This window comes from Elephas maximus, chromosome 11 (genome assembly GCF_024166365.1).
Source record: "Elephas maximus indicus isolate mEleMax1 chromosome 11, mEleMax1 primary haplotype, whole genome shotgun sequence".
NCBI lineage: Eukaryota > Metazoa > Chordata > Mammalia > Proboscidea > Elephantidae > Elephas > Elephas maximus.
Window position 1 is genome coordinate 98,824,625 of NC_064829.1, and position 27,450 is coordinate 98,852,074.

Below are 27,450 nucleotides of genomic sequence, written 5' to 3' on the forward strand. Positions count from 1 at the left end.
AAGAAGCTGAGGAAAAAGATCTGGATGGAGATGTGGAAAAACACGAAGACAAGTCAACACAGACATAAGGTGGACAGAAAGGATTGAGGAGATAAAACTGGGGCAGAGCAAGACAGAAAGCTAAGACTGTTGTTGTTAGGTGCCGTTGAGTCAATTCTGACTCATGGCAGCCCCACGTGTGCAGACTAGAACTGTGCTCCATAGGGTTTTCAAGGATGTGATCTTTTGGATTGCCAGCCCTTACTTCTGAAGCACCTCCGGGTGGGTTTGAACCATCAACATTTTGGTTATTAGTCTAGCACTTAGCCATTTGAGCCACCCAGGGATTCCTAGGGAGAAAAGGAGAAATGTGGCTGGAGAGGCTCAGTCAGGGAGGAGGGTGGTCATATGGAGAAACAGGTAAACTGAGGCAGAACCACACTGGGCAAGGAGGTAGAAGCTGACCTTTGGGGAATAACAGAACATGGACAGCTTCTGGCCATCACCACCACACTGCCTTGTGGAGAGAGGGCCCTGACCATACCCCTCAGTCCACCCCCACCCTCATTGGCTCCTTGATGCCTCTTGAACTTAAAGTCGAGGCTGCAGCTGAAGTCAGGTCATGTAAATACCAGACACAGAAGCTGGGGCCTCAGAACAGGCATTTCTGTCTCTCTGAGAACTCCATGTCCTATTCATCAACTGGGGCTGTGAGGATGGAATGTTTTGGGTGGTTCTGGTTTCTCCTGGGCAAGCACCCACACCCTGCATCCCTCTCCACCCCCCCGAAACACACACAGGCCCTGCATTCCTCCAAAAAGTTGTTTTGTCTTTTTTAAATAATGTGAAAATGCCACGCGCAGGTTTGGACCAGAGGCCCCTCCAGGGGCGAGGCTGGGGAGGGAAAGGAGAGATGCGAGATGGGGGAGTCCAAGTCCCCAAAGCCTGCAGCCCCTGTCGGGCCGGAGTGGTGAGGAGAGGCCTCCACTGTGCCCAGGGGCCCCAGGCCCAAAAGAGTTCAGTTCAGTTCCGAGAAGGCTGCCTCTCCAGGGAGGGATGAGGGGCTTCCTGCCTCATTTGGCACCGAGGGGGTCTGGGGGGTCAAGGGAGCCATCAGGGGGGCTGGGGGGCAGGGGGCCAGGGCTCCCATTTGGCACATGGTGGGGGAAGGGGAGGGCCCTGCCTCAGGGCCCTCCCCCGAGGCGGCTTCTGCGGTGGTGGCAGTGGCTCCATCGTCCACAGAGGTTTCTACTCTCAACCCCTCTTCTGGGGGTGCTGGGGGGTCGAGTCTTCGGGGAGTCAGTTCTCCACAGGGCCTGAGGACGGAGGAAGTGGAAACAGAAAGGGAATTATAGGGTGGATAGGCCCATGGCTTTTGTCTCACTCAAAGTAAAGCCCTCGTCGTGGCCCACACAGCCCCACAGGATCTGTCACTGTGCCCTCTCTGCCTTCACATCCTGTCCTTGCCCCCTTGCCTTCTCGGCTCTCTCTGGCTCCAGCCACACTGGGCTCCTCCATGTTCCTCCAACATTCCGAGCACAGTCCTGCCCCAGGGCCTTTGCACTTGCTGTTACCACTGCCTGGAACACCCTCCCCACATAATTCAGGCCCCACTGGAGGTCTTCCGCTCAGACATCTGCCCTGACCTTTCTTAGTCAATCACTCTATCACCACCCCCAGTCATTCTATCACATTCCACTCTGATGATTTTTCTACACATTTATCTTTCTGGAATAATCTCAGGCATTGTTGAAGAGTTTCCGGTTGGTCTGCTCCTTCCTCTCAACGTCAGCTTCCTGAAGGCAGGGGTCGTGTTTTGGTCATTGCTGTATCTCAGCCTCCAGCACAGGAGCTGGCGTAAAGTGCCCTTCTCCCCCATGGAAAGATCTCTCCCCAGGAGCCACCTACCAACTTTCCCATGACTCCTCTTCCAGCCTCCCACAGTGGAATGAAAGCCCCTTCCCATTCCTCAGATCCACAAAACCAAGGTCTGCAGGGTGAAGCCCCTCATACCAAAGGCTCTTACTGTCCACCCCATCCCTGGCCCCACCAACTGCTACCTGGGTGGTTTAGGTCTGGTCATTGCCCCCACCCTCTGGCCTTGAGCCTCAGTTTCCACCCCTTTAAATAGTGAAAATGACTTATTCTCTTCCTCTAAGGGGTCAGAGCTTTTGGATACCTGTTTTTAGGTGCCATCAAGTCAGCTCAGATTCATAGCGACCCCATGTGACAGAGTAGAGCCGCCCCATAGGGTTTCCTAGCCTGTAATCTTTATGGGAGCAGATTGCCAGGTCTTTCTCCTGTGGAGTTGCTGTGGGTGAGTTTGAACTCCCAACTTTTCAGTTAGCAGGCACGTGCTTAGCCAGTGCGCCACCAGGTATCCTTTTGGGAAATCTAGCAGCCCTGGTGGGGCAACAGTTAAACGTTTGGCTGCTAATCGAAAGATTGGAGGTTAGAACCCACCCAACAGCTCCGCAGTATAAAGACCTGGCTATCTGCTCTGGGAAAGACTGCTGCCTAGGAAACAGTATGGGGCAGCTCTCCTCTGTCACATGGGGTCGCTATGAGTCAGAATCAACTCACCAGCTCCCAGCAGCAACAGGAGCACCCGGTAAACCCTTAAATGGGGCAGGGCCGCGCTGAACACAGGGGTTTGAGGATGAACGGGGGACCCCCCTCTGGGGCCTCCAGCCTTGGTCTTGGGAAGCAGCCAAGTTCTTCAGCTGTTTGGCCCCTGCTGCCAATGGCAGATCTACCCACTGAGTGAAGGGATTTGAGGTTTCACGTGACTGGGCCTTCTGTCTCCTTTCCTGGTGATTAAAGGTGAAGTCATTCCCCCTGGATGGCTCACCCTGCTGGTATCAGCTGTGATTTACCACTTGGCCAGTGTCCCCACACCCTGAAACCCACCCTTCCCATCCTCATGGGGGCCCTGAGGCTGGGGAAGGCCCCTCGAGCCCCCAGTCCCTTCATCCTCCCCCGCCTGGACCCTCGGCCCAGCCTCATCCCAGCCTCCAGTCTCCTCCATCCACATGACCCTACAGCTGACCTGCCCCTCCCTGCTCACAACCCTTTTATAGATCCCCAGTGCCCCCCAGATAAAGTTCCAGCCCCCCAGCTCACACTCAAGCCCTCCATGATCGCCCCTGCACACTCTCACCTCACCCCTCCACCCTCCATCCAATACACTTTCTAAGTAACCCCCAACCCCACGGCCTCCCCTCTGTTCCTTGACCTGGCCCAGCTCTCTCCTGCATCAGGGCCTTTGTGCAAGCTGTTCTCTCAGCCAAAACGCTGTCCCTTTCCTTTTCCCCCTCCTTCAAGACCTGACTTAAATGGTACCCAGGTCTCCAGGCAAAGCCCATTCCTCTTGGTATCTGCTTTCTCTTTGTAGCCCTGAGTTTGCAGTTGCACATTTATTGTTGGACTGTGTGGTCGATGTCTGGGGTCGGGGCAGAGGGAGGCAGGGCTAAGCTCATTGGTATTGCCGAGCATGGAAGGCTCAGGCAGGCCCAGCACAGCACCACCCAGCTATACTCAATAAAACCAAAAACCAAACCAAACCCAGTGCCGTCGAGTCAGTTTCGACTCATAGCGACCCTATAGGACAGAGTAGAACTGCCCCATAGAGTTTCCAAGGAGCACCTGGTGGATTCAAACTGCCGACCCTTTGGTTAGCAGCCATAGCACTTAACCACTATACCACCAGGGGTTTCCATACTCAATAAACATCTACTTAATTAAATATGGAGTCCTGGTGGTGCAGTCGTTAAGAACTTGGCAGCTAACCAAAAGGTCAGTAGTTCAAACCCACCAGCCACTCCTTGGAAACCCAATGAGGCAGTTCTGCTCTGCCCTATAGAGTCGCTATGGGTCAGAATCAACTCGATAGCAATGGGTTTGGTTTTGATTTCTAATTAAGCATAGGAGCACTGGTGGTGCAGTGGTTAAGTCCTCGGCTGCTACTGAAAGGTTGGCAGTCCACAACTCAGCAGCCACTCCGTGGGAGAAAGATGTGGCAGTCTGCTTCTGGAAAGGTTTACAGCCTTGGAAACCCTGTGAGACAGTTCTACCCTGTCCTCTAGGGTCACTGAGTTGAACCTGACTTGATGGCAGTGGGTAGGGGGTTAAATTAAGCACAAGGAACCCTTGTGGTGCAAGTGGCTTGCCACTGGCTGCTAATCGAAAGGTCGGAGGTTTGAACCCATCCAGTGGTGCCTTGGAAGAAAGCCCTGGTGATTTGATTTCATAAAGATCGCAGCCAAGAAAGCCCTATGGAGCACGTCTGCTCTCAGTGATACCTGGGGTTGCCACGAGTCGAAATTGACTGGACAGCAGGGGTTTTATTTATTTTTGGTTTAATTATGCACAGAGGCCCTGGGTGATGCAAATGGTTAACGAGCTCAGCTGGCATCCAAAAAGTTGGAGGTTTGAGTCCACCCAGAGGTGCCTCAGAAGAAAGGCCTGGTGATCTACTTCTGAGAAATCAGCCACTGAAAACCCTATGGAGCACAGTTCTGCTTTGACATGTATGGGGTTGCCAGGAGTCAGAACCAACTTGACCGCAACTGGTACTGGTTAATTAGGCACAATATTAGCTAATGGTTAGAGATGGCTTAGAGACAGATGTCACACCACCAGACTCCGTGCTGCACGCACAGGGAGGATTAAGCCCTGTCATCCCCTCAACCATCTTATAAGTTAGGTCTCATTATTCCCATTCTACAGATGAGGAAACTGAGGCACAGAAAGGGAAAGTGATTTGCTCCAAGCCACACAGCGGAGAAGTGACACAGCCGACACCTAAACTAAGATTTGGGGGAGCAGGAAGGGAGCCCTGACGTCCACCTCCTCAGCTCTGCAAGAGCTCCCTGCCGGGGAACCCCCGCCCCCCCCACCACCTGACCAGCCCAGCGCAAGCCCTGCGTCTCACGGTGTTCCCTGAATGGCCAGCAGGGGGAAGCAGAGAGCACGGTGGGAGCTGGGCTGTCCCAGCTCTTCAGCTTTCCGTCCTGCCGCGGAAGACTTGCTGGACTGTCCCCTCTCTGGCTTCTGGTACAGTCAGAAAATGCCAGTGATGTGATCTTCTCCCCAGGTGGCCGTGAGGATTAGCGATACTTGTACATGAAACTCCACAGGAAAGGAGGCTGACAAATGGTGACTCATGAAGAAGACACGGTTTCACAGCTTGGGAGGCCCCGGTGTGAATTCTGGCTCCTTACTCCCTGCTGTGTGACCGCTCTGTGCCTCAGTTTCTCTTTTGTAAAATGGGGATGAGACCAGAACCCACCCCATGGGATCATTGTTGTTATAAAACCAAACCCGTTGCCCTCAAGTCCATCCTGACTCACAGCGACCCTATAGGACAGGATAGAACTGCCCATAGGGTTTCCAAGGCTGTAATCTTTTTATGGAAGCAGACTGCCACATTTTTCCAGCTGCTGGGTTGGCACCACCAACTTTTCAATTAGCAGCCAAATGCTTAACTACTTTGGTACCAAGGCTCCTTTATGGGATCATAAAAACCAAACAACCAAACCTGCTGCCCTTGAGTCAATTCCGACTCATAGCGACCCTACAAGACAGAGAATTGCCCCATAGAGTTTCCAAGGAACTCCTGGTGGATTTGAACTGCCAACCTTTGGTAAGCAGCTGCTGTACTTAACCACTACGCCAAGGTTTCCCATAGGATCATAGGATTAAATGGATTAAAGTTGTGTCAAGCACATTATAAGGTCTAGGTACGTGCTTTCGATCATTATTACTTGTAGTGTAGTTGTTGTTATTATCAGATTCACTGGCTGTGTCCTCTCAGCTCTGTTTCATACTAACTAGCTTTGCCCACACTGGTGTCTTCTCCCTGAGCTTAGTCTGCCCCTGATCAATGTTCCCCCCAAATTCCAGTAGGGTCAGGACCCTGGCCAGTGCCAGGCAAAAGTCTGGGCCAAAGACGGGCAGGGCTGGGAGAAGCCTCAGAGGGAATCCTTACAGAAGGGGAAACTGAGGCTAAGGGATGGGCAGAACCAAGACCATCTGATGAATACCGCCTGGTCGGGTGCTGGTCCCGGAGCTGGATGAGGTCCCACAGAAAGAGGGGGAGGGGGCGGAGCGAGAGACCACGAGAGGCAGGGACATTCTAAGATAGGGACAGAGAGTGGAGGAGAGGCAGATGGAGAGAGAGAGAGATGGGGCAGAGAGGTGGAGAAATAGAGGGAGGGACCGAGGTGGGGGCGGGTCTGAGGGTCTGAGGCAAGGTACCTGCGGGTCGGGCGTCTGGGGCCCGGGAGGGGGGCCCCGGGGTCTCCAGCGCAGGCGAGACGGAGAAGCGGGAGAAGCACAGGGGGGGGCCTGGCGGGGGGAGGAGGGGGAAATCCTCCGCCCACTCGAAACTGCCTCCTATGGGGGAGAGGAGAGGACATAGTCAGAGCCCCAGACTCTCCAGGTACACCCTCCCAACTTCAGCTACTTCCCTCAGACCCCACCCACCTGCCAGACTCTGCCCTCTCACCAGGCCCAGCCCCTCCTCTAGCCCTGCCCGAGCCCCCGCCCTGCCCCTCCTCAGGCCACGCCCCAGACACCACCACGCCCCACCCCCCCCGGTCCCGCCCCTCACCAAAGCCGGTGTCGTTGCTGGGAAACCCATCTCCGGGGGTGGTGGGGTGGGGAGGCGTCGGGGGCGCTGGGGGCGTTGATGGGTCCGTGTCCCCCTCGGGGGGGCCCTGGACGCTCAGCTCGTTGGTTGGCGTCTCCTGAGAGAGCAGATTAGAGGAAGCGAAAGGGGGCGGACCGTCATATCCCACCCACCACATCCCCAACAAAACCAGCCACACTTCTGGGGCTACAGGCATCCCAACTCACGATCTCTGACTCGCACTCTCTGGAGATGTGGCTGGATCCCTTTTCTGTTTTCGAAACTCGACATTGCCTTAACCCCAGCCCAGCCCGAGGCTCTGCCCCTACCTGACCCCCGCCCACAGGTAAGCGACCAACACAGGAATGCTCCTAACGCGCTCCATAAGCCCCGCTCCATCTTCATGAGCCCCATGTACCTCTGAGATCTTGGCTGCGATCATTCGTGACGAGACCTAGAACTACCCTCAGAACCACCATTCTGCGCAACTCCCACCCCAGGATGGGATGATCTCGCCCCCGGACCCCTAAGCGGCCCTCAGAATTGGCCCTGACCCACTCTTTTGTCTCAGTGGCCAAGGCCCCATGTCTGAGCTTCGCCCCAGCCCATGACGCCCTGCCCCAGGTTCCTCTAGCTACGCCTCCAGCCCGCAAACACCTCCCCTGCCCTCCCTTTTTCTCTTCAGCGCTATCCCCACATCTCGCTAGGTCCAGCCCCAGCTACTCAACACAATTCTTAATCCATTTCTGCACACCTCGCTCCCAGTTCACTCACTACGCCCATCCATCCCTGACCCCGGCCGAAAATACCTTAACACTATCTGCCCCATCTCATAAGCCCCACTGGTAGCCTCTCCATGGCCTGCCCCTAGAGGATAAGATCTACCTCCATCCTTAACCGACCCCTTAAGCCTCTCCTACCCCTGGAGCCCTGTCCAACATGCCCCACCCCAAGCCTCATCAGGCTCCGCCTCTCAAGTCACGCCCTAATCGTATCAAGGCTTTCTCCGCAGCTTTTCCAGACCCGCCCTGACCACTAACTTGGCCTTCCGGACCGGTCTTCATTCTTCAGGTCTCTCTCTCGTCCTCCATCCCCTAACCGGACCACAGGCCTCACCCTGCCCCCGGCCCCGCCCCTCTCAGGGCCCCTCAACCAACTCAAGCTGCATAACTGTCCTCACCCTCCAGGACCCTCCCAAGGCCCCGCCCCCACTCTAGCCCGTTAAACCCATTGCTGTCGATTCCGACTCATAGCGACCCCATAGGACAGAGTAGAACTGCCCCATAGAGTTTCTAAGGTGCGCCTGGTGGATTCGAACTGCTGACCGTTTTTGGTTAGCAGCCACAGCACTTAACCACTACGACACCAGGGTTTCCCCACTCTAGGCGTGTCCCATATTACAGGCCCCGCCCCAACCTGCCAGGGCCCATTAGTCTTCAGACCCCGCCCCTCCTCAGGCCCCGACCCGGCACTCAAGGCCTCACCCTGTCCTCCAAGTCCTGCCCCATTCCCTAGCCTGTCTCTCCTGGGCCCCGCCCACCCCCGCCGGGATCGCTCGCCCACTCTGAGCTCGGCCTGCCTCCAGGTCCTACCCCCTCATACCCCCGCCCCACGCTGGGCTCCGTCTTCCTCCAGGCCCCGCCTCTCCCAGACCCCCCCAACGGCGGGCTCGGCCTGCCTCCAGGCCCCGCCCCCTCAACGCCCCACCCCACTCTGAGCTCGGCCTGCCTCCAGGCCCCGCCCTCTCAACGCCCCTCCCCACGCTGGGCTCCGTCTTCCTGCCGGCCCCCAGTCCTCCGTTTGCTCACCTGGTCGAAGAGGTAGACGGTCACGTCCCCGTGGAAGGAGACCATCTTGCGCTTCCTCTCCAGCTCGCTGTCCTCGGGCTCGTCGGCCCCGCGCGGAGACTTGAGCAGCCCCCGCAGCGGGCGGGCCGCGTCCGCGTCGGCGCTGCTCACCACGACGGGCACCGGGGCTGCCCGTGCTCTCCCGGGGCCCCGCGGCTCCGCCGCGCCCGCCGCCTCGTCCTCCTCGTCCTCGTCCTCCCCGTCCTCCTCCGCCGGCCCCGGCGCCCCCGCCCCGCCGGCCTCCCCGCCAGCCGCCCCGGCGTCCGTGCCCTCCCACGGGGGCCGCCGGGGGCCCGGTCCCGGGAATGGCGTGAGCGTGAGCGGCGGCAGCGCCAGCGAGAGCCGGGAGAGCTTGGCTGTGAGGGGAGAGACCCGGTGAGCCCCTGCCTCGGGGAAAACTGAGGCAGGGCTCCTCACCAGCTGCGTGTCCTCAGGTAAGCCTCAGCATAATCTAGGCCTCAGTTTTCCCCATGTGAACTGAAGGGCTGCACTGAGGCCTATCTCCAACCAGGGTGGGAGAGATCTTTTCCCTATTCCTGTGCTTAACCCTCCATGGCTTCCCAGTGCCCACAGCATAAAGCCCCCTATTCTCCCGTTGGGCCTAAGTACCCTGGCCCAGCTGACCTCTTCAGGCTCTGCCCTCATCTCATTTTAGCTTCACCTCCTTCCAGCCACATGGGCCACTTCCCCATTCCTCCCACCTCTGGGCCTCTGCATGAGCTGTTGCCTCTGCTTGGACTGCCCTTTTCTAACTCAAGTTCTACTCATCCTTCAGCCTTGGGCTTTCATAGCCTTCAGAGTTCTCCCAGGAGGTCAGGGAGGACGGCCTGCTCTGTGCCCCACTGCACTGAGCGCCTTTTGTTCTGAGCGGATTATTTCAGTGTGTAACTCTAGTTCTGTTGTTTAACTCTAGTTCTGTGGAGATGTGATCAGTGCTTGCCCGCCCACAGGGCAGAGACCGAGTCAGCTTGCTAGGGGCTACATCGCCAAGCTTTGTGCATGTAGAAGCACTTAGTATTTGTAGAATTAATGAATGAATGTCCTCTGCTGTGTGACATTGAACAAAGCACTTCCCCCCTCTGGCCCTCGTTTGCCAAAGTTGGGGTGTCTGAACCATGTCCAGACCCCTTTCCTGCCCTAAGACTCCTCAATTTCAGCCCGGTGGGGCCGGTGGCGGGGGGGGGGGGGGTGGTAAGGTTCAGGTCCCTAGGGGAGGAAACCTGGCTTTGAATCCCAAGCCTACCCTGCTCTCTTGCTGTGTGTCCCTGGGCAAGTGGATCCAGCTCTCTGAGCCTCTGTTTCCTCACTGGTAAATGGACAAGGTCCACTCATTCCTCCATTAGTGCATAAGTGAACTGGGTGCCAGACCCTGTTGGGGGGGAGGGCAATGGTGCAGATGAGAGGAGGGTCAGGGGCTGGTCAGGGAGAAAGACGGTGTGGGCCAGGTCACTCTCCCCACCCTCATTCACCCTACTCCAACTTTGCTGGCCTTTTGCTATTCCCTGAACATGCCAAGCAAGTGCCCATCTCAGTGCCCTCTGCCTGGAACACTGTTCCTCCAGATGTTCACCCAGCTGGCTTCCTCACTTCCTTCAGGTCTACTCGAAAGTCACCTCCTCTTTGAGGCCTTCCTTGACTACCCATCTCAGGGTGATGGGGGGCTGTATAGAGGGAACTATTAGAAGCTGTGTGTGCACAGAAGAAGGATGGGACGACAGCCTTTAGAAACCAGGAAGACTTTCCAGGGAAGGGGAAATTTGGGTGGGGCCTTGAAGGATGAGTAGGAGTTCACTGGTTGGATAAAGAGCATTCTCACCCAGCTACGGTGACCCCACACAGATCCTTTGAAGCATCCAAGCTGCTCTTCCCCTGACATTTTTATGCCGCCTGAGGTCTTTCCTGACACAGCTGGCAGCAAAGTCCCCACAACAATGCAACCTAGAGAAGGCGGTAGTGTGCTAACACCGCAGGCTATGAGGAATGAAAGTCCTGGGCCCAGGCCCCTCCCTGACCCTTACCCACTGAGATGATAAACCTTCCCTCAAGTGTGGCTGTGAGGTCCCTGACACACAATAGGTGTCCAACCAACAGGAACTGTCATTATTATTGATTCACCTGTCTCCCTCTGTTTCCTGCTCATATGGATCACTTATAACTTTCATGCCGGTATTTAAGGAAATCAGGCCCTGTAGCAATTTTGGTGTAACCACAGCTAAACATCTAAACCGGGTCTTTTTATCTTCATCCTCCATTTCTCTTCTCCTAAAGCATCCCCTCCTACCATGGGGGCAGGGTAGGGCCTGAACACCCCTGGGGTCCCAACCTTCGGCAGCTCAGGGCCTGGCACATGGCAGGCTGTGGGGCTGAGTAATGGAGGCCTCAGCTTATTGAGAAGTTTAAACCAGGGACACTCTGGCAACCCTGCCTTCCTTTGAATTGGGTGCAACCATCGTAAGAGAAAAGAGCCAGATTTGCCAACCAAATGGATAAACCAAACCCGCTACCATCACGTCGATTCTGGCTCATGGTGACCCCATGTGTTACAGAATAGAACTGCTCCATAGGGGTTTCAAGGCTGTCATCTTTACGGAAGCAGATCGCCAGGCCCTTCTGCAGTACCACTGGGTGGGTTCAAACCACCAACCTTTAGGTTAGTAGTCCCGGGCAAACCATTTGTGCCATTATGTCAACATTCCTGAGTGCAGCTGAGAAATGGCTCCTTCCTCTAGACAAGGTATTTCCTTCCCTAATCCACCACCTTCCCCAGCCAACTTCATTCACTTCCTTCTACTGCCTGGCCCCTGTGGCATCAGAGTTTGAGACTCCTGATCTAAGCAAATTACAATAAGAAAAGCAGGTGTGTACTATACCACGTGTCAGGCTTTGGAAGTGGTAACTCATTTAACTCTCCCAACAACCCTAGGAGGTAGGTACTATCATTGCCAACCATTCTGGGGAGATGGGGAAACTGAGGCACAGAGAAATTAAATTCATTTGCCCAAGGCCACAGAGTGAGGGAGGGGCAGAGGCAGAATTTGAACCTAGGTGGGGTGTCTCTAGGGTCTGTACTCTCAACTGCTCAGGAGGACCTTTGAACCCACCCTCCAGGAGCCCAAGATTCTCAGTCGGCCCAGACTTCTGCTCCCCTCACTCCCAGACGCTTCCTCACCTTTGATCTGCTCGCTGTTCCCCTGGGGAGGTCCCAAGTCCAAGAACAGTCGTGGCATCTCTGGGCCCTTCCTCTCGGGCTTGAGGGGGTCCCCGTCTCCGCTGGGTGCCGTGTCTCCGCCGGCCCTGCTGTCTGGGGCCCCGGGGTCTCCCTCGGGGGCCGCCTCCGGCTTGGCTCTCGGGGGCACTGGCTCCGGCCTCCTCGGTTGGACCTCCGGTGGTGGCGGAGGCTGCGGCCTCATGCTGTCTGCCCACCCGGCCTTTGCGTCCACGCCGCTTCCGGGGCCGCCGCCGTGGGCCGTCCCCATGTCCCCCGGGGCTTGGCCCCCACTCCCGGGGTCCAGCTTCCCAGCCCCGGGGGCTCTCAGCGCCCTCCCAGTCTCTGGGGCTCTCCTCTGGGTCCCGGGGTCCGGTGCCCCGCTCCTGGGGGCTGGGCCAATGGGGCCAGGCGCTGTCTCCCAGCCTTTCAGGGGCGAGGCCACTGCTGCGTGGGACTCGGGGGCTCTCTCCAGCGAGATCTCGGGGGCTGGCTCCCCTATCGTGGGGGCTGGACCCCCACTCTCGGCCATCTTCTCCCAGGGCCCTGGGGCTCTCCAAGGCCCAGTCTCTGGTGGCCTCTCCGCCTTCCTGGGGAGGCTCAGGCCCCCATTCTCTGCCACCTTCTCCTCGCTCTTTGGGGGTGTCAGCCCCCCATTCACCAGCACTTTCTCCATGGCCTCTGGGCATTTCAGCTCCCCATTCTCCAACTCCTTCTCCCTCCTTGGGGGTGGCAGCTCCCCATTCGCCAACACTTTGTCTTCTCTCTCGGGGGACCCCGGGCCCCCATTCTCCACTGCTGTCTCCTCGATGCCTGGGGCTTTCTGCCCCCCGTTCTCCAACACTGTCACCCCGTTCACAGGAAGGCTCAGGTCCTCGTTTGGGCTTGGGGCTTTCTGGTCGCTGCCTGGGACTGTTGGGCCCGGGGCTGTCTCTCTGTTCCCGGTGCCTTTCCCCGGCTTCCTGGGCCCTGGCTCCTGGGGAGACACCCCCTTCTCCCCTAGAAGGTTCCTTGTTACGTCCTCCCGCAGGGACATCAGCAGCTGCTCGGTGCTCACTTGAACCATGAAGGTTGGCTTCTCCCGGGTCCCCAGGAGTGCGAGGGGACCCGGGTCTGGGGGTGGCCGGGGCGCTCCTGGGTCGGGGGGCTCGGGGGGAGCCCGTGGCCGAGGGACCCCTTCCTCCTCGGCTGCCCCCCCGGCTGGGAAGGCTCCCTCGGGGGAAAAAGGGGTCTCGGTCTCGTAGCCGCTGTCCCCCGGCTTGGGGCCCGGAGAGGACAGGCCTGAGCCGGGACTGGCCACGACCGATGGGGGGTCGGGGGACGCGGCGGGGTCCGCGGGGGCCCGGGGAGGTGGCGGCGGGGGGGGGGGGAGCGGGTGGTGGCCCCCGCCCGGGGTACTGGGGTGCCGCCGCCCCCATAAGGGGGTCCAAAAACTCGGAGGGGGCCGAAGCAGGGGGGGCCAGGGGCAGGTCGGCCAGGGAACCCCGTTCTGCTCGCAGGGATGAGTCGTCTTCTGGGGGGTGGGGACAGCCAAGAGCAGGGTGGCCCCCCCAGCCGGCAACAGCATCCCCCCGCTCCAGCGGCAGGCAGGAGCAGGCCCCTTCGCGGCTGCACAGGGGGCAGGGGAGGGTACCCCGCCGACTGGGGCCTCCCCCAAGACTGCTGCTGTCTTCCCCCGGGGAGCTGCCCTCCTCCTCCTCCTCTTCCTCGGCCCACGGGGCAGCCCCCCGCTCCCCCAGCACCTCGGCAGGGTCTCCAGCCAGGGTCTCCCCGGCACCCCGGCCCTCGGGGTCCCAGCCGCTCAGGAGGAAGCCACCTGAGGCAGAGGCCTGGGCCGGGAAGGACCGGGGTGCTGGGAAGAGGGGCGAGGCCCAGGTCTCGGACACCAGCTGGGGGACTTCGGAGGGGGCCTGAGGGGGCTGGGGGGCGGATACTCCCGGGTCCAGGGGGTCCCAGTCATTGGGGAAGAGGGGTTCAGGCGGGGAGCCGTGCTCCTCCAGGCGGATGTAGTATTCGCTGCCTACAGAGGGGCTTCGTGCACTGATGACCGGCAGCACACTAGGCGTGGACAGAGCCTCGTAGAAGGGGTTTGAGGGGTTGGTGTGGGGTGCCGGGGGTGCAGATGCTGGTTGCCAGGGGGGGGCCCCCCCACCCCGGCCTGCCCCTCGCCGCGCCTTCTCCCACAGGCACTCAAGGTTGAGGCCACGGCTGCTCTCGGTGACTGTGAGCACGTCGTCGGGGTCAGCCCCTGGGAAGCCATCCAGAAGGGGGAAGGGCGAGGACAGGGTCCCTGAACGGGGTGCAGTATGTGTTGGAGGCCAGGGCCAGGGGAAAGGGCCATCTCGGGGTGGGGGTGGGGGTGGGGGAGGCCGCGGGGGCCGCTCCGAGAGCAGGTAGGTGAGCTGCAGTTGGAGGTCAGAGGCTGAGGGGCGCTGGGCAGGTGGCCGCCAGCAGGACTGCAGGATGTCATACCTGGGGGAGGGGGGCGGGTGTGAGTGTGGCAGGAATCCAGAGAGAGAGGAGGAGAAGGACCCAGAGAAAGAGGACAGGGACCTAGAGAGAAAGAGCGGGACAGAGACCCAGAGAGAGAAGGAGACAGAGATCCAGAGAGAAAGGGGGGTAGGGACCCGGAGAAAGAGGGGGACAGACCCAGAGAGAGGGGGGGATGTACCCGGAGAAAGAGGACAGAGACCTAGAGAGAAAGAGGTGGACAGAGGCCCAGAGAGAGAGGGGGAGAGAGACCCAGAGAGAGTAGGGACAGAAAGGTGATGGGGGGGGAATGATGGGTAAGGTGGTGTCCCTGGTTTGGGCTGTGAGTTCTGGTGAGGGTCTCAGAAATAACCTTTTAGGCTTATCGAAACTAGGAGTCAAATCTCAGCTCGGCCACTCCATGCCTCAGTTTCCCTTCTCTGAATCTCAAGATGCTACAGGAAGGGGTGAGGATGTCTCCTCTCCACTCTGGGGGTTGTAGCAAGTGGTGAGACTGTGAATGGGGTGGGTGGGTGGGGACTATCCTGAAGTGGGGCGAATAAGGAAGGCAGGGGTCCCGACCGGGGGCAGCCCTCACCAGTAGTCTGCGTAGGGCAGCTTGAGGCGCGGCCGCGCCAGCTTGACGTGCTGCTGGCGAACCACAAAGGCGAGGACCTCCTCATCTGATAGGTGGCGGTAGGGCTGTGCTCCGAACTCAAACAGCTCCCACAGGGTCACCCCCAGGGACCTGCGGGAAGAGAGGGGCAGAGGGGGGGGTCAGAGCCCTGCTCTTGGGCACCCTTCCAGGCCTCAGTCTCCCCCCCCCCATAGAGCTGGGTTACATCCCCGCCCACGCCCGGAGGCCCCTTACCAGATGTTGCTCTCGCGGCTCTGGTCCACAACCATGAAGGTCCCGTGCAGCTCTCCGAGGAGTTCGGGCGCCGCCCAGCGCAGTGGGATCCACAGGCGCTCTGGGGTCAGGTAGTAGTCCTCCTGGGGGGATGGGTCGCGGTTAGGTGGCTGGGGGCTCCTGCAGTCCCCCCATGACTGCAGGCAGCCCCCACCTTGTAGTTGCTGTGGGCGAGCCCGTAGTCTCCGATGCGAACGGTGAGGTCGGAGGTCAGCAGGCAGTTGCGAAGGGCCAGGTCGCTATGGGTAGATAGTGTTGGGGAGGAGGGGGCATAAGCAGGGAAGCGGCAGCCTGGACCAACCCGCTTTCTTCGGACTCTTCCCCTTCCCTCTGACATTTTTCCCCTCGCTTGTCCTCCTCCAGCTCCTCCCCTGGCCCCTCCCCCTCCTCTCATAACCCCTCCCCTCCTCTGGCTCTACAGCTTTCTTCCCTGTTCCCTCCCCTCCTCTCCTGACTTCTCCTACCCTGACTCCTCCCCCTCTTCTGACTCCACTTACCCTGACTCCTCTTGCTTCTTCCCTGACTCTTCCCTTCCTCTCCTGACTCCCCCTTCCTCTCCTAAATCCTCCCCTCCCACCTCCTCCCTGGCCCCTCCCCTCTTCTGTCTCTTTTGAATCTTTCCCTCCCAGCTCCTCCCCTTCCTCTCCTGACTCCTCCCCTCTCCCCGCCCTCTCTGCCTCTTCACTCCTCTTGACTCTCTTCCCCTTATGCTCCTAGCCCCTCCCCTTATGCTTCTGGCCCCTCCCCTTTTGCTCCTGACTCCTCCCCTCCTGACCCTTTCCCCTGCTCCCTTGATATGTCCTCTCCTGACCCCTCCCCCAACCACTCTCCTTCCTCTCCTCTTCCTCCCCTCCTAGCTCCACCCCTTCTGCTTTGACTCCTCCCCTTCTCCTCCTGGCCCCTCCCCCTCCCCTTCCCGTGACCTGTCTTCCTCCCGTGACTCCTCCTCCGCTTTTCCTGTTCTCTCCCCTCCAGTTCTATGTTCTAACTCTTCCCCCTCTTCTCCCAGTACCTCCCCTTCCTCTCCTGACTCCTCCCTCCTTCCCTGTCCCCTTCTCCGGTTCCCTTGGTTCTGTTTTTCTTTTCTGACTCCTCCTCCCTCTGCCCCATCCTCCCGATTCCTTCTCTTTCACCTCCACCTCCATCTCCGGACCCTCCTCAGTTTTCCTCTCCTCTGTCTCTGCCACTCCTGGCTCCTCCTCTGGCCCCTGCCATGTGACCGCCCTCCGTTCTTCTGGCTTCTCCTCCACAGTAGTCCCTCCTCCCCGAGTGGCTCCTCCACACTCCTCGGGGCCCCGCCCCCACTGGCTCACCTGTGCACGTAGTTGTGGGAGTGCAGGTGCGCCAGTCCACGGGCGATCTCCAGGCCCATCCTTTGCAGTGTCCGCAGATCTCGAGGGGGCAGCTCAGGGGACAGGCCCTCGGGGGGTCGCTGGGCCCGCAGGTAACGCTTTAGATCCCCCTACGGGGGAGGACAAGGAGGGTCAGTACCACGAACCTCTCCCAGTCACACACATCTCCAGCCAATCTGAGGGCAGGGTGGACAACCTCTGCACTCCATGGGCAGCCCCTCTGAGCCTGTTTCCCCCGTTGGTTAGAGAACCTATAGCACAGGCTTGTTCGGGGCACACCACCTTTAGTGATACGTATGTACAGAGAAAGCATTCAATAAATGTTAGTGGATGTCACACAGGTATCACCATGAGAACGATGATGAGGAGGAGGATGTTACCACCAAGTATTCCTCCAAAGATCCTAGGACCCTTGGCTTGCCCCCAGTGAGGGATCCAACCAGTTGCCGCCCACCCTCCCGCCCCATCCTGCCCGCCCCCAGCCCCTCACCAGCTGACAGAACTCCATGATCAGCAGAAAGGGCAATGTCTCCACACACAGGCCCAGGCACTGGAGGATGTTGGGGTGCTGCAGGCTTCTGGGTGGGGGAGGAGGGGCTGTGTCAGGGAAGCAGCCCCTTTCCACCTCATCCAGCCCAGCCCCGGGTTCTATCCCAACCTTCTGGCAAAACCAAAGTGTTGCTTCACCCTCCTTGCGTCTTGGATTCCTCACCTCAGTCTCCAACCCCACCCCACTCATTCCTCAGGTCCCCATCTCAGGACCACCCTACCACCCTCCAGTCCCCATGCAAGGCCCGCAGGTACCTTCTTGCCCTTCCTTCCTTCTCACCCCCCAGCCTTCTTCCTGCCCCCTGACTCTTTCCGGTTCCCTCTTCTCTGTCCTCACAGCTTTGGTTTAAACCTGGCCCTCTGGTGCTGACTGAACTCTCTTCTCAGCCTCCTCCTGGCCTCCCTGCCTCCGGTCTCTACTTTAGTCTGTCCGTAACCTGCCGTTTGCCTGTTCACAGCCCTCCGTGGCTCCCAAGCACCCCTGGCAGAAAGCCCCAGCTCCCTGGCCAATCTTCCCCTCCAGCTGGCCTTGCTGCACCCCTAGACATTTCCCCAAACACACCAGGTGCCCACTTAGGCTCTGGGCCTTTGCACTTCCAGTTCTTTTCCCTCAGCAAAGTTTTCCTCAACCCTCAGGTCTCAGCTTTGACATCATCTCCCCAAGAAACTTTCACTGCCCCCCAAAACTGAGGTGGGCGCTCCTCCTTTATGCTCACACTATGGGTAAAGTCAGGCTTAGGGATGGGAGGGGTTGAATCCTGACTCCATTTTCCCAGGAGTGTGAACTCAGAGAAGTTACTTCACTTCTCCCTGCCTCAGTTTTCTTCATCCGTACGATGGATCAGTAATAGTAATTCCCTCCTATAGTTGTGAGGAGGAATTTGATGAGATCAAAAATTCCATGAGATCACCAAGCGCGAGCTCAGTGGGTCCTAGTTATTGCTGTTGCTTTAATGTTAACATTTTATTTTCTTTGGCTTTATTTTGACCTGCATTAAAACTGCATTTCCAGGGCTGCTTGCTCCCAGTAAGCTTATTCCTGCCCTACAACCTTTGCACCTTGTTCCCCTGCTTTGAACACTGTTGCCATGATGCTTTGTATGACTGTTTCCTTCTAGTCAATCCAGCCTCCCCAACCATCCTGTCTAAAGTGGTGCCGCCCCACTGTCTCTATCACATACTGTGTTATTGTCGTTACATCTCTAGTCATTCTCTGATACTTTCTTTTTGTATTTCATTTATTTATCGTGTTTCCCCTCTTCTAGATGGTGAGCTCCCGTAGGTCGAGGATTTGGAGTGTTTTGTTCACGGCTATGTCCCCAGTGCCTGGGCCAGTAGGTGCTCAGTGAGGTCCTTGGCTGGCGCAAATGGTTTGCACTTGACTACTAACCTAAAGGTTGGCAGTTCCAACCCACCCAGCAGTGCTGCAGAAGAAAGGACTGGTGATTTGCACGATGAAGTTGGTTCCAGCTTACAGAGACTTCATGTGTCAGAGTAGAACTCTCCCATAGGCTTTTCTAGGTTTTAATTTTTATGGAAGCAGATCATCAGATCTTTCTCCTGTGGAGCTGCCAAGTGGGTTTGTACCACCAACCTTTCAGCTGGCAGCCGAGGTCTTAACCTTTGCGCCAGCAAGGCTCCTTCTGTAAAGATTCCAGCGGAGAAAACCCTACAGAGCATAGTTCTACTCTGGCACACATGGGGTTGCCATGAGCTGGAATTGACTCAACAGCAACAAGTTTTTTTTTTTTTTTTTAAGTGGGTTTAATGGCAACGCCAGGGTCTGTGGGGAAGATGAAAAGATCCCATACTTGCAGGCCAGCACTTGGCCCAGGTGCTCAGTAAATGGGCTCCACCACAGCCCAACAGTCTACCACCTGGGTTCCAACCCCAGCTCTGCTGCTGACCCTGTGAACTTCTTTACCGAAAAACCAAACCCATTGCTGGTGAGTTGATTCCGACACATAGAGACCCTATAGGATGACTAGAATTGCCCCATAGGGTTTCCAAGGCTGTAATCCCTACAGAAGCAGATTGCCAGGTTTTTTCTCCCACTGAGCGGCTGGTTGGTTCAAACTGCCAACCTTATAGTTAGCAGCTGAGTGCTTAACCACTGTACGCATTGGGGCCATAAAAATGGCACTTCCAACATGGGAGAGTTAGGGTGGCAGATGTAGGATGAAGCTTGTATTCATTGCACACCTACTTGTCAGAGCCAAGGCCGGCCACTTCCGCTATCCAATCCTCCCCACAGAACTGCTAGCCAGGATGAGACTTCTTGCTTGATCCAGGAGGTTCAGAGAGGTGAAGCAATTTGCCCAGGGTTATGCAGCAGAGCTGGGATAGGATCTCAGGTCTATGGTTCACTCAGCAAACATTTATGGAGGGCTAATGGCCTTTGTGCTCAGGCAGCAAGATGGACCCCTAAGCTGCTAGTCTAGATCTGAGCTGTCCAATAGAACTTTCTATGAAGGTGGAAATGTCCTAGATCTGCAATGTCCAAGACAGGCCACAGGTGGCCATGGAGCACTTGAAATGGTCCAACTGAGGAAACAAATCTTTAACTTTATTTCATTTTATTTAACTTAGATTTCACTAGCAATCTGTGGCTAGTGGCTACCACTACAGGTCTGGGGAGAGACAGGTAGTAAGTAAGTAAACAGGTGAAAGAATGACAGAGATAGGTGTTAGGAAGAAATCACAGGAGATGACATGATGCAGCATCTCAGAGACCTCCTAGAAGGGAGGTCAGGGAAGGCTTCTCTGAGCTGAGGCCTGAAGGAGCCCCAATTTGAAGCTGGGGGTTGGCAAGCATATTTTAGGCAGAAGGAACAGCAAGGACATGGAGCAAGGAGTGCTAAGGTCCAATGTCTGTGACTCTGGAAGTCACAGCTGTCCTGAAAAAGGTTTTCTGTGTGCACACACTTTCCATGTTAGGGAGCTCACTACCTCACAAGGCATTTATCCAGCAAATGTTTATCTCCTCCTCACGCTAGGAGCCCTTAGAGTGGAGGGGAGTCAGAGGAGGGAAGGGTCACGATCCTGCCCTCCCAGATCTCCCAGACCAGCAGGTGAGGGAAGGAAAAAGCTCCTCAGTGGTCATCTTGGGTGCCAGCTTGAGGCCCTGATCTGTGATTCCATTTCTACCTGTCGTCACCCACAAGTAGAGTCCTAAGAAACGGAACTGCCAACATGTACCCAACACTTAACACAGAGTAATCGGTTAATGCACTTGGCTGCTAATCGAAAGGTTGGAGGTTCAAGTCTACCCAGAGGTGCCTAGGAAAAAAGGCCTGGGATCTACTTCCGAAAAAACAGCCATTGAAAATTCTAGGTAGCACAGTTCTACTCTGACACACATGGGGTCACCATGAGTTGGAATGGATTTGACAGCGACTGTTTTAATTGGTTTTGGTTAATCCCACATCCTTTCAGCTGCCTCTATGTGAGGACACTCAGGTTTCCTGGGCTCAGTTTCCAGGTGAAAATACTGAGGTTCCGAGTGAAGGTAAAGGCAGGCCACTGGCTCAGTTTCCATGCTTTCTCCCTCATCATGCTGCCTCTCGTTTTGGATCCCTGGCTATGTCCGGAGGAAAAACCCAAAGATCAGAGAAGGAAATTCTCTTCCTCTAGTGGCACAGTCAGGAACAGATGGAGTCAGAATTCGAACCCAGGTTTAACCTCCCACTATGCTCCTTCCAGGAAACCCTGGTGGCGTAGTGGTTAAGTGCTACAGCTGCTAACCAAAGGGTCAGCAGTTCGAATGCGCCAGGCGCTCCTTGGAAACTCTCTGGGGCGGTTCTACTCTGTCCTATAGGGTCGCTGTGAGTTGGAATCGATTCCACGCCACTGGGTTTGGTTTTTGGTTTGATGCTCCTTCCACTCCCAAATGCCACCTCTAGGGGGCGCAAGCCCAGCTATTTGGGCCTAGAGAGCCCACATCCGCGGAAGTCCCCGGTACCTACCTGTAAGGCTGGGCTTCCGAGATGAACTTGCGCTGCTCCAGGGGCCCCGCGCTGGCTCGGAGCTCCTTCACCACCACCTGGGCTGGGGTGTAGTCGGAGAAAATCTCCCCCAGGATCACCTGGTTGAGGGGGATGCAGAAAGTCACTCCGCGCCCTTTTCCCAGCCCCATTTCCCGGACCAGCTCCACCCTACCGCACACTTCCCAACTTGCCCCTCCTTTCCAGTCCCGCTTCCTATCCCACCACCCTCGCCCCCCACGGCACGTGGGGGGAGACTCACAGGCCCAGAGTCCGATGGACGCAGGGACGGATGGAAGGATGGACAGACGGACGAGTGAAGAGCCGGGTGGCGAGGCGAAGTGGTCGATGGAGTGAGGAGGGAGGCGCTGACCGACAGATGTGGGGGGAGGGGGCGGGGAGCGGGTGAGAGGTAGAGGTGCAGGGGATGGGTTGGCGGAGGCAGGCAGGGGAAGGAGTGGAGGGGCAGATGAGAAGTGGTGACAGCAGGGGGGATGGACACAGAACAGGAGCACAGTCCTGGATTGTAGGGACCCCCTCGCCCCACCCCCAGCACCACTCACCTTCCCAAACCAGCCGCTCCCAATCTCTTGTAGGTAGCTGAGATGCTGGCGGCTAAGGCCCAGGGGGGTGGTCATGTCTGGGGCGGGGGCGAGAAGGGGAGGCCGCTGAGCCTCTCCCCTCTCAAGTGCCAACACCACCACAACCCGAGATTAGTGGAGACTGGAGTTAAAGGAGACACTAATATCTTTTCATTGGCTGTCCCCGATATTCCATAACGAGATCTCAGCCTCCTCATTGGTTGCCCCCTAACATTGCAACACCTGATTTCCACCTCCCTCATTGGCTGCCCATAAGATCCCAGCATCCAATCTGTCCTTCCCTTTGGCTTCCCTAGACCCTGTGACTTGACTTCAGCCTCGCATTGGCTGCCGGAAGATTGAGATCTAGGCTGGCCTCACCATAGGCTGCCCCGCAAGAACCCCTAAATCTAGCTTTGCATTAAGCAACAGCTCCCCAGTGCCAAGATTGTTCCTGGGTAGTGCAAATGGTTAAGGTCTTGGCTGCTAAGGGAAAGATTGGAGGTTTGGGTTCACCCAGAGGTGCCTCAGAAGAAACGCCTGACGATCTACTTCCGAAAAATCAGCCATTGCAAACCCTATGGAGTACAGTTCTACTCTGACACATGGGGACGCTCCAGGAGTCAGAATCTGCTGTTAGGCAACTGGTTGGTTCCCCCAAGATTATCTCAGCCTCCTTTTTTGGCTGCCCTGGCTCCCAGCTCCCTGACTGCTGAGGGAAGATTCTGAGGGCCCACCACCCTGTCCCGTGGGTCCGTGGGATCCTGGTACCGGTTGGGGCAGTACCTGAATGTGAAGGCTGTGGGGCAGGCATGGGCAGGGAGACCTCAGCCAGCGGGAGAATGTAGACGTCAGGAAGAGACTGTGAGGAGGAGGTCTCCTCCGCCGGAGGAGTGTACTCCCCGGAACAGTCCTCCCCTTCAGGGTTCTCAAATTCCTGGTGCCGGGAGGGGTGAAAGGTGGGAGAACACAGGGCTGAGAGACACGCCATCATCCTTCTCTCAAGTGTCCCCACCGTCCTCATAACTGTCCCCCAGTCTCGGCCCAATTTCCATCCAAGGCTAGGGATGTCGCCCTAACTTCAGGACCTTGGATGCCGCCAACTCTCTGACTTCCTACCCCCTCCCCACATCTGTCATCTGGCTTGGGGGAAGAGGCCTTGTTGGGGTCTTCCTCCCCACCTTTAATTCCCCCCCTCCCCCCGCCATGCACCTCACCTTGAAGCCGACATCTCCCCGTTTGCAGCACAGACAGGTGAGGAGGAGGAAGATGAAAGCCAGCAGGCCAGAGCAGGAAATGAGGACCACAGCGTACGGAGGAGCCAGAGTGGCCCGGCCCAGGGCGAATCCATCTATGGGCATAGGGCTGGGTTGGGGTCCCGGCTTCAAGCCCCTGGCTCCGGGACTCCAGGACCGTCCTACCCGGCTAGTCTTGGACTGCAACTCCCATAATGCTCTGCAACCAGGGGCTTCTTGGCAGAGGAGCCGGATGGCCCGGGGCATCGTGGGAGTTGTAGTTTGGGGTCTTCCCAGGTGGTTGGGTTGGGGGTGGGGTCCCTCCTTCTCTGCCCCAACCTGGGACCCTCATCGCCCCCCCCAATTTAGGCTTAAATAAACTGCAGTGAGGATTGAGGAAAGGGAGAGTACTAGCGGGGCCTGGAGCTCTCAGAACTTAAAATATGCTCCCGCGGGCAGCCTCATCACCCCTTATCTGTGGAAAATGATGAGCCCCTAGCTGCAGGCTGGAAGGAAATGCTTGCCCTTTGCTGGGACCCCACAGCTGGGGAGGTGGAAACTTGTCTGTTTTGGGGATGCCTGGACCACACACGTCCTGTACCCCCAGCCCAAGCCCCTGAGAAGGAAACTCCGCAAGCCCTGGGTCTCCCCCAAATCCAGACCCAGTCTCCTGTGATGTGTCCCCCTTAGAAACAGTAATCCTCCCTCTGCCCTCAGTTCTCCCAGAGGCCCTGCGCGTCCCCGGCTCCTGCACACACCTGCATACACACGCGTGTGCACACACATTGCCTAAGTGCACCCCCTCCCCGCCGCCCCCCAGTCTCCCTCCCACAGGCCCTGCTTATAGCGGCCGGTCCCCGCGGCTCCCCAGGCCCTGCGCGGTTGCGGGAAGACGCACAAACAGGTGACTGAGCCCGAGCCCCGCACACAGACCCCCGGGCTGGCCGCGATGGGGGAGGGGGCCGCCGGACAGACGGATGGCCCGACTGACTCACCGGGGTGGGCCGGGGACGCCAGGCAGCCGGAGGCAGAGACGGCCGCGAGGAGGATGAAGGCGCCGGGGGCAGGCATCTTGGCGAGGATGGAAGGGAGGTGGAGGTGGTGGCGGCTGGGGAGGAGGGGGGGGCGGGCCCTCAGCCCCCAGCCATGGGGACCCGCGCGACCCTGGCCTCCCCCCGGCCCAGGAGAGGGGCAGGAGACGCAGGACAGGGGGAGGGAGGGGCTGCTTACTGGCTCAGGTACCCCCCTCCCCCTCTCTGAAGGGACAGACAGATGAAGGGACGGAGAGGCGGACAGAGGAGAGGAGCTGGGGAGCCGGGGGTTGCTGGGGTAGGGGGGGAGAGGGTAGGATGGGGGGAGAGGATGAGGGCCCCGCCCCCGAGAGCAGTCAGGATTGGGGGAGCAGAGAGCCTGTCAGAGGGAGGGTGGGAGGAAGGAGGATGGAGGGAGGATGGAGCGTCGTCATGGCAACTGGCTCCCGGGTAGCATTGGCTGCCAGGAGGGAGGGGAGGAGGGGAGGAGGAGGGACAGACAGGAACTGGCAGACCTCTAGGGGGGCGCGGGGCCCACAGTTCCTGGCCCTGACACCGCAGTGACATGCCACTGGCTTGAGCACGTGTGCCACACGCTAAGATGCAGCTGTCACACCGACACACGCAGCCCGCACACAGCTGACACGCGTCGCAGGGACCCTCATAGACAGGCATATCACATACAAAGGTGGACAGCCATAGGCAGACGGGGACACGTACACGTCACACACAAAGATGCAGAGACGGGCGCAATGGGAACGTACAGGAAGGCCAGCCCCCGACACAGATGGACCCGGCCGTGCAGGAACTCCAGGCATCACAAAGCCCCATACATGCTACAGACAAAGGTAAAGACCCACATACACAGACACACACCCAACAGATCCACGCAGACACCACAGTGACATGCCAAGGCACACGGACACACACAGACATTCCAAACAGGCAACAAAAAACACCCACAGACATAGCATCACCTACACAGACACACACAGATACACACAGCATCACTTGTACTGAGATACGGAGACACACATCATGCACACTAACAGACCCATCACATACACAGACACGTATCACACAGGTACACACAACTTCACTTGTACTGAGACATGTAGACACATGTTCATTAACAGACATACCACATACATGAATACACAAACAGTACATACGTGGACACACATATACAAAGACATGCAACACACATCCAATACATACATGTACATAGACAGAGGTCATGTAAAAGAGACACATCACATCCACAGATACACATGGGCACGCACAACTAATACATGGATACAGACCCACACACAACATACAAAGAATCACACACAGGCAAAGCTACACAAATTATGCACACAAATGACATAAAGACATCACACACATATACGTGCAGACATGCATCATATACAAATACACACAGACACAGGCACACAGACCAAATACATAGATACACAGACATACACACACTCCATATCTAAACACACATTGACACACACACTTCACAAATGTACACACATTTCACCCGGTTACAAAGATGCATTACCCAACCAAAGTCACACAGCACATACATTAATACCCACAGACACACGTAGCACACACAAAGACTCAAACATGCACTACACATACAAAGATACACACAGACACACACGTCATAAATACCCACATTTCCTAGAAGTTTACACACACTACACAGCCGTAAGCATCCATCTCATACAAAAGATACATAATCATATTTTTAATTAATTTATTTATTCTTATAAGCAGTTACTATGGGCAAGGTATCCTTCTCAGCACTTTACACATACTACCTTTTCATCCACAACAGCCCTAGGAGGCAGGTATTAATATCATGCCCATTGTACAGACGAGGAAACTGAGACCCCTGCCCAAGGACACTCAGCTGGAAGTGGCAGCGCTGGGCCTGGAACCCGTCTGTCACGGACACAGACACAACAGACAAGGACACACACATCACGTGCCAAGCCGCCGCCGTCTCGGGGGCACACCCTACCCCACAGCACCCCGAGCTGCAGACACACCCAGAAGCACGGGCTCCCACCCTTGGCGCGGACGTCGCCATGGTCCTTGGGCACCTGCGATGCGTCCCGCGCTGGGTGAGGCTGGGCCGGAGCTGTGCGCACCCCAGACGCAGCCTCTGCAACGCACCGCGTGGGCGCCCCAGACGCGCCCCCCCACCCCCACCCCAGCACTGCTCACTCCCGCCCCAGGCTTTGCATCCAACGCGCAGCCGTGGCCCTAGCGCGTTTAGGACAGGCGGTTCACTAGACCTGCAGCCCACAGCCCTGAGCATCCGGGGTGCAGGGGTGGGGGGCGGATGCTTCTTGGGGTCTCATTGGATAAACTGAGGCAAGTTGCTCGTGGAGGGGGTACTTGAAGGAGAAGATGCCGGGACTCTGGCTCTGGGGTGGACTACTGTGCTGGTGGAATGGAATTTGAAGGGGGAGGTGAGGAAAAATGCAACTAACTATTCTGACAGCATTTTGTTTATTCTCCTGGATGAAGGGCATACAACCTTGGGAAGCAGAGGCTTATGGGAGTTGTAGTTCCATGACTGAGACTTGTGGGAAATGTAGTTCGGGTACATCCACGAGGCAGGAGCGGGTTAAGCATGGGGGCGGGGGGAGTGGTTAGGCAGCGCTTAAGATGACAGTGGAGCCCTGGTGAACCAGTGGTTAAGATCCCAGGTTGGTCATCAAAAGGTTGGCTGTTGGAATCCACCAGCCGCTCCTTGGAAACCCTATGTGGCAGTTCTACTCTGTCCTGTAGGGTCACTACGGGTCGGAATTGAGTGAACAGCAACGGGTTTGGTTTTTTGGTTTAGATGATAGTAGCAAGGGCCGAGACCTTGATGCCTGGGTCTTTTAGTGATGATGTGCTTTTGGGGAAAATTTATGTAAATTACTTTCCCATTCAATAGTTTATACACAAATTGTTCCATGACATATGTTGCACTCCCTGCGATGTTAGCACTGTCTGCATCACCACTCTGAGTTCCCGGTTTCCATTTGACCATTTTTCTTGACCCATCCTGCCTTCTCATCTTTGGTTCTGGGCAGATGTTGTCCTTTTGGTCTCATATAGATGGTTGTTCCAAGGAGCACTTTCCGCAAGTGTGTTATTGTTTATTTACAGGCCTGTCTATTATTTGGCTGAAAGGTGATCTCAGGGAATGGCTTCAGTTCTAAGTTAGAAGAGTGTCCAAGGGCTATAGTCTTGAGGGTTCCTCCAGTCTCTCTCAGATCAGTAACTCTGGTCTTTTTTTTATGAATTTGAGTTTTATTCTACATTTTTCCCTGCACTCTAACCAGGAACTTCTATTGTGATCCTGTTACTGCGGTAGGTAGTGGTAGCTGGGCACCATCTAGTTCTTCTGGTCTCAGGCTGGTGGAGGCTGCGGTTCTTGTGGTCCACGTGTTTCCTTGAGTCTTTGGTTTTCTTCACTCTCCTTTGCTTCAGAAGGAAACAGACCAATAGTTGTATCTTAGATGGCTGCTCTCAAGCTTTTAAGATCCCAGACACTATTCACCAAAATAGGATGTAGAAGTTGCCTTTATGAACTACGCTGTACCAACTGACCTAGATGTTGCATAGGACTATGGTTCTTAGCCTTCAAGCCCAGTAATTCTGTCCCTTGAGGTGTTTGGTTATATCTAG

The 27,450-nt window shown here is 56.9% G+C and overlaps 1 protein-coding gene and 1 long non-coding RNA gene across 2 annotated transcripts in view; one reads left to right on the top strand and one right to left on the bottom strand.

Annotated features, from left to right (window-relative positions):
• Positions 1-1,186: 1,186 nt before the first annotated feature.
• On the bottom strand, positions 1,187-25,890 carry LMTK3 (lemur tyrosine kinase 3). The gene is given in 17 exon segments (XM_049900475.1): positions 1,187-1,295; positions 6,238-6,375; positions 6,593-6,728; positions 8,419-8,813; positions 11,627-13,031; positions 13,033-14,134; positions 14,730-14,879; positions 15,003-15,124; positions 15,196-15,280; positions 16,355-16,503; positions 16,884-16,971; positions 20,908-21,026; positions 21,489-21,565; positions 22,293-22,443; positions 22,724-22,857; positions 23,737-23,849; positions 25,815-25,890. Coding segments are annotated over 17 exon segments (4,422 nt in total). The 5' UTR covers positions 25,856-25,890; the 3' UTR covers positions 1,187-1,278.
• Positions 8,807-27,450, top strand: part of LOC126085273 (uncharacterized) — an 84,269-nt gene continuing 65,625 nt past the window's right edge. The window contains exon 1 of the long non-coding RNA XR_007519228.1: positions 8,807-8,891. This is a non-coding gene — a long non-coding RNA (uncharacterized LOC126085273). The remainder of the gene's footprint in view (positions 8,892-27,450) is intronic.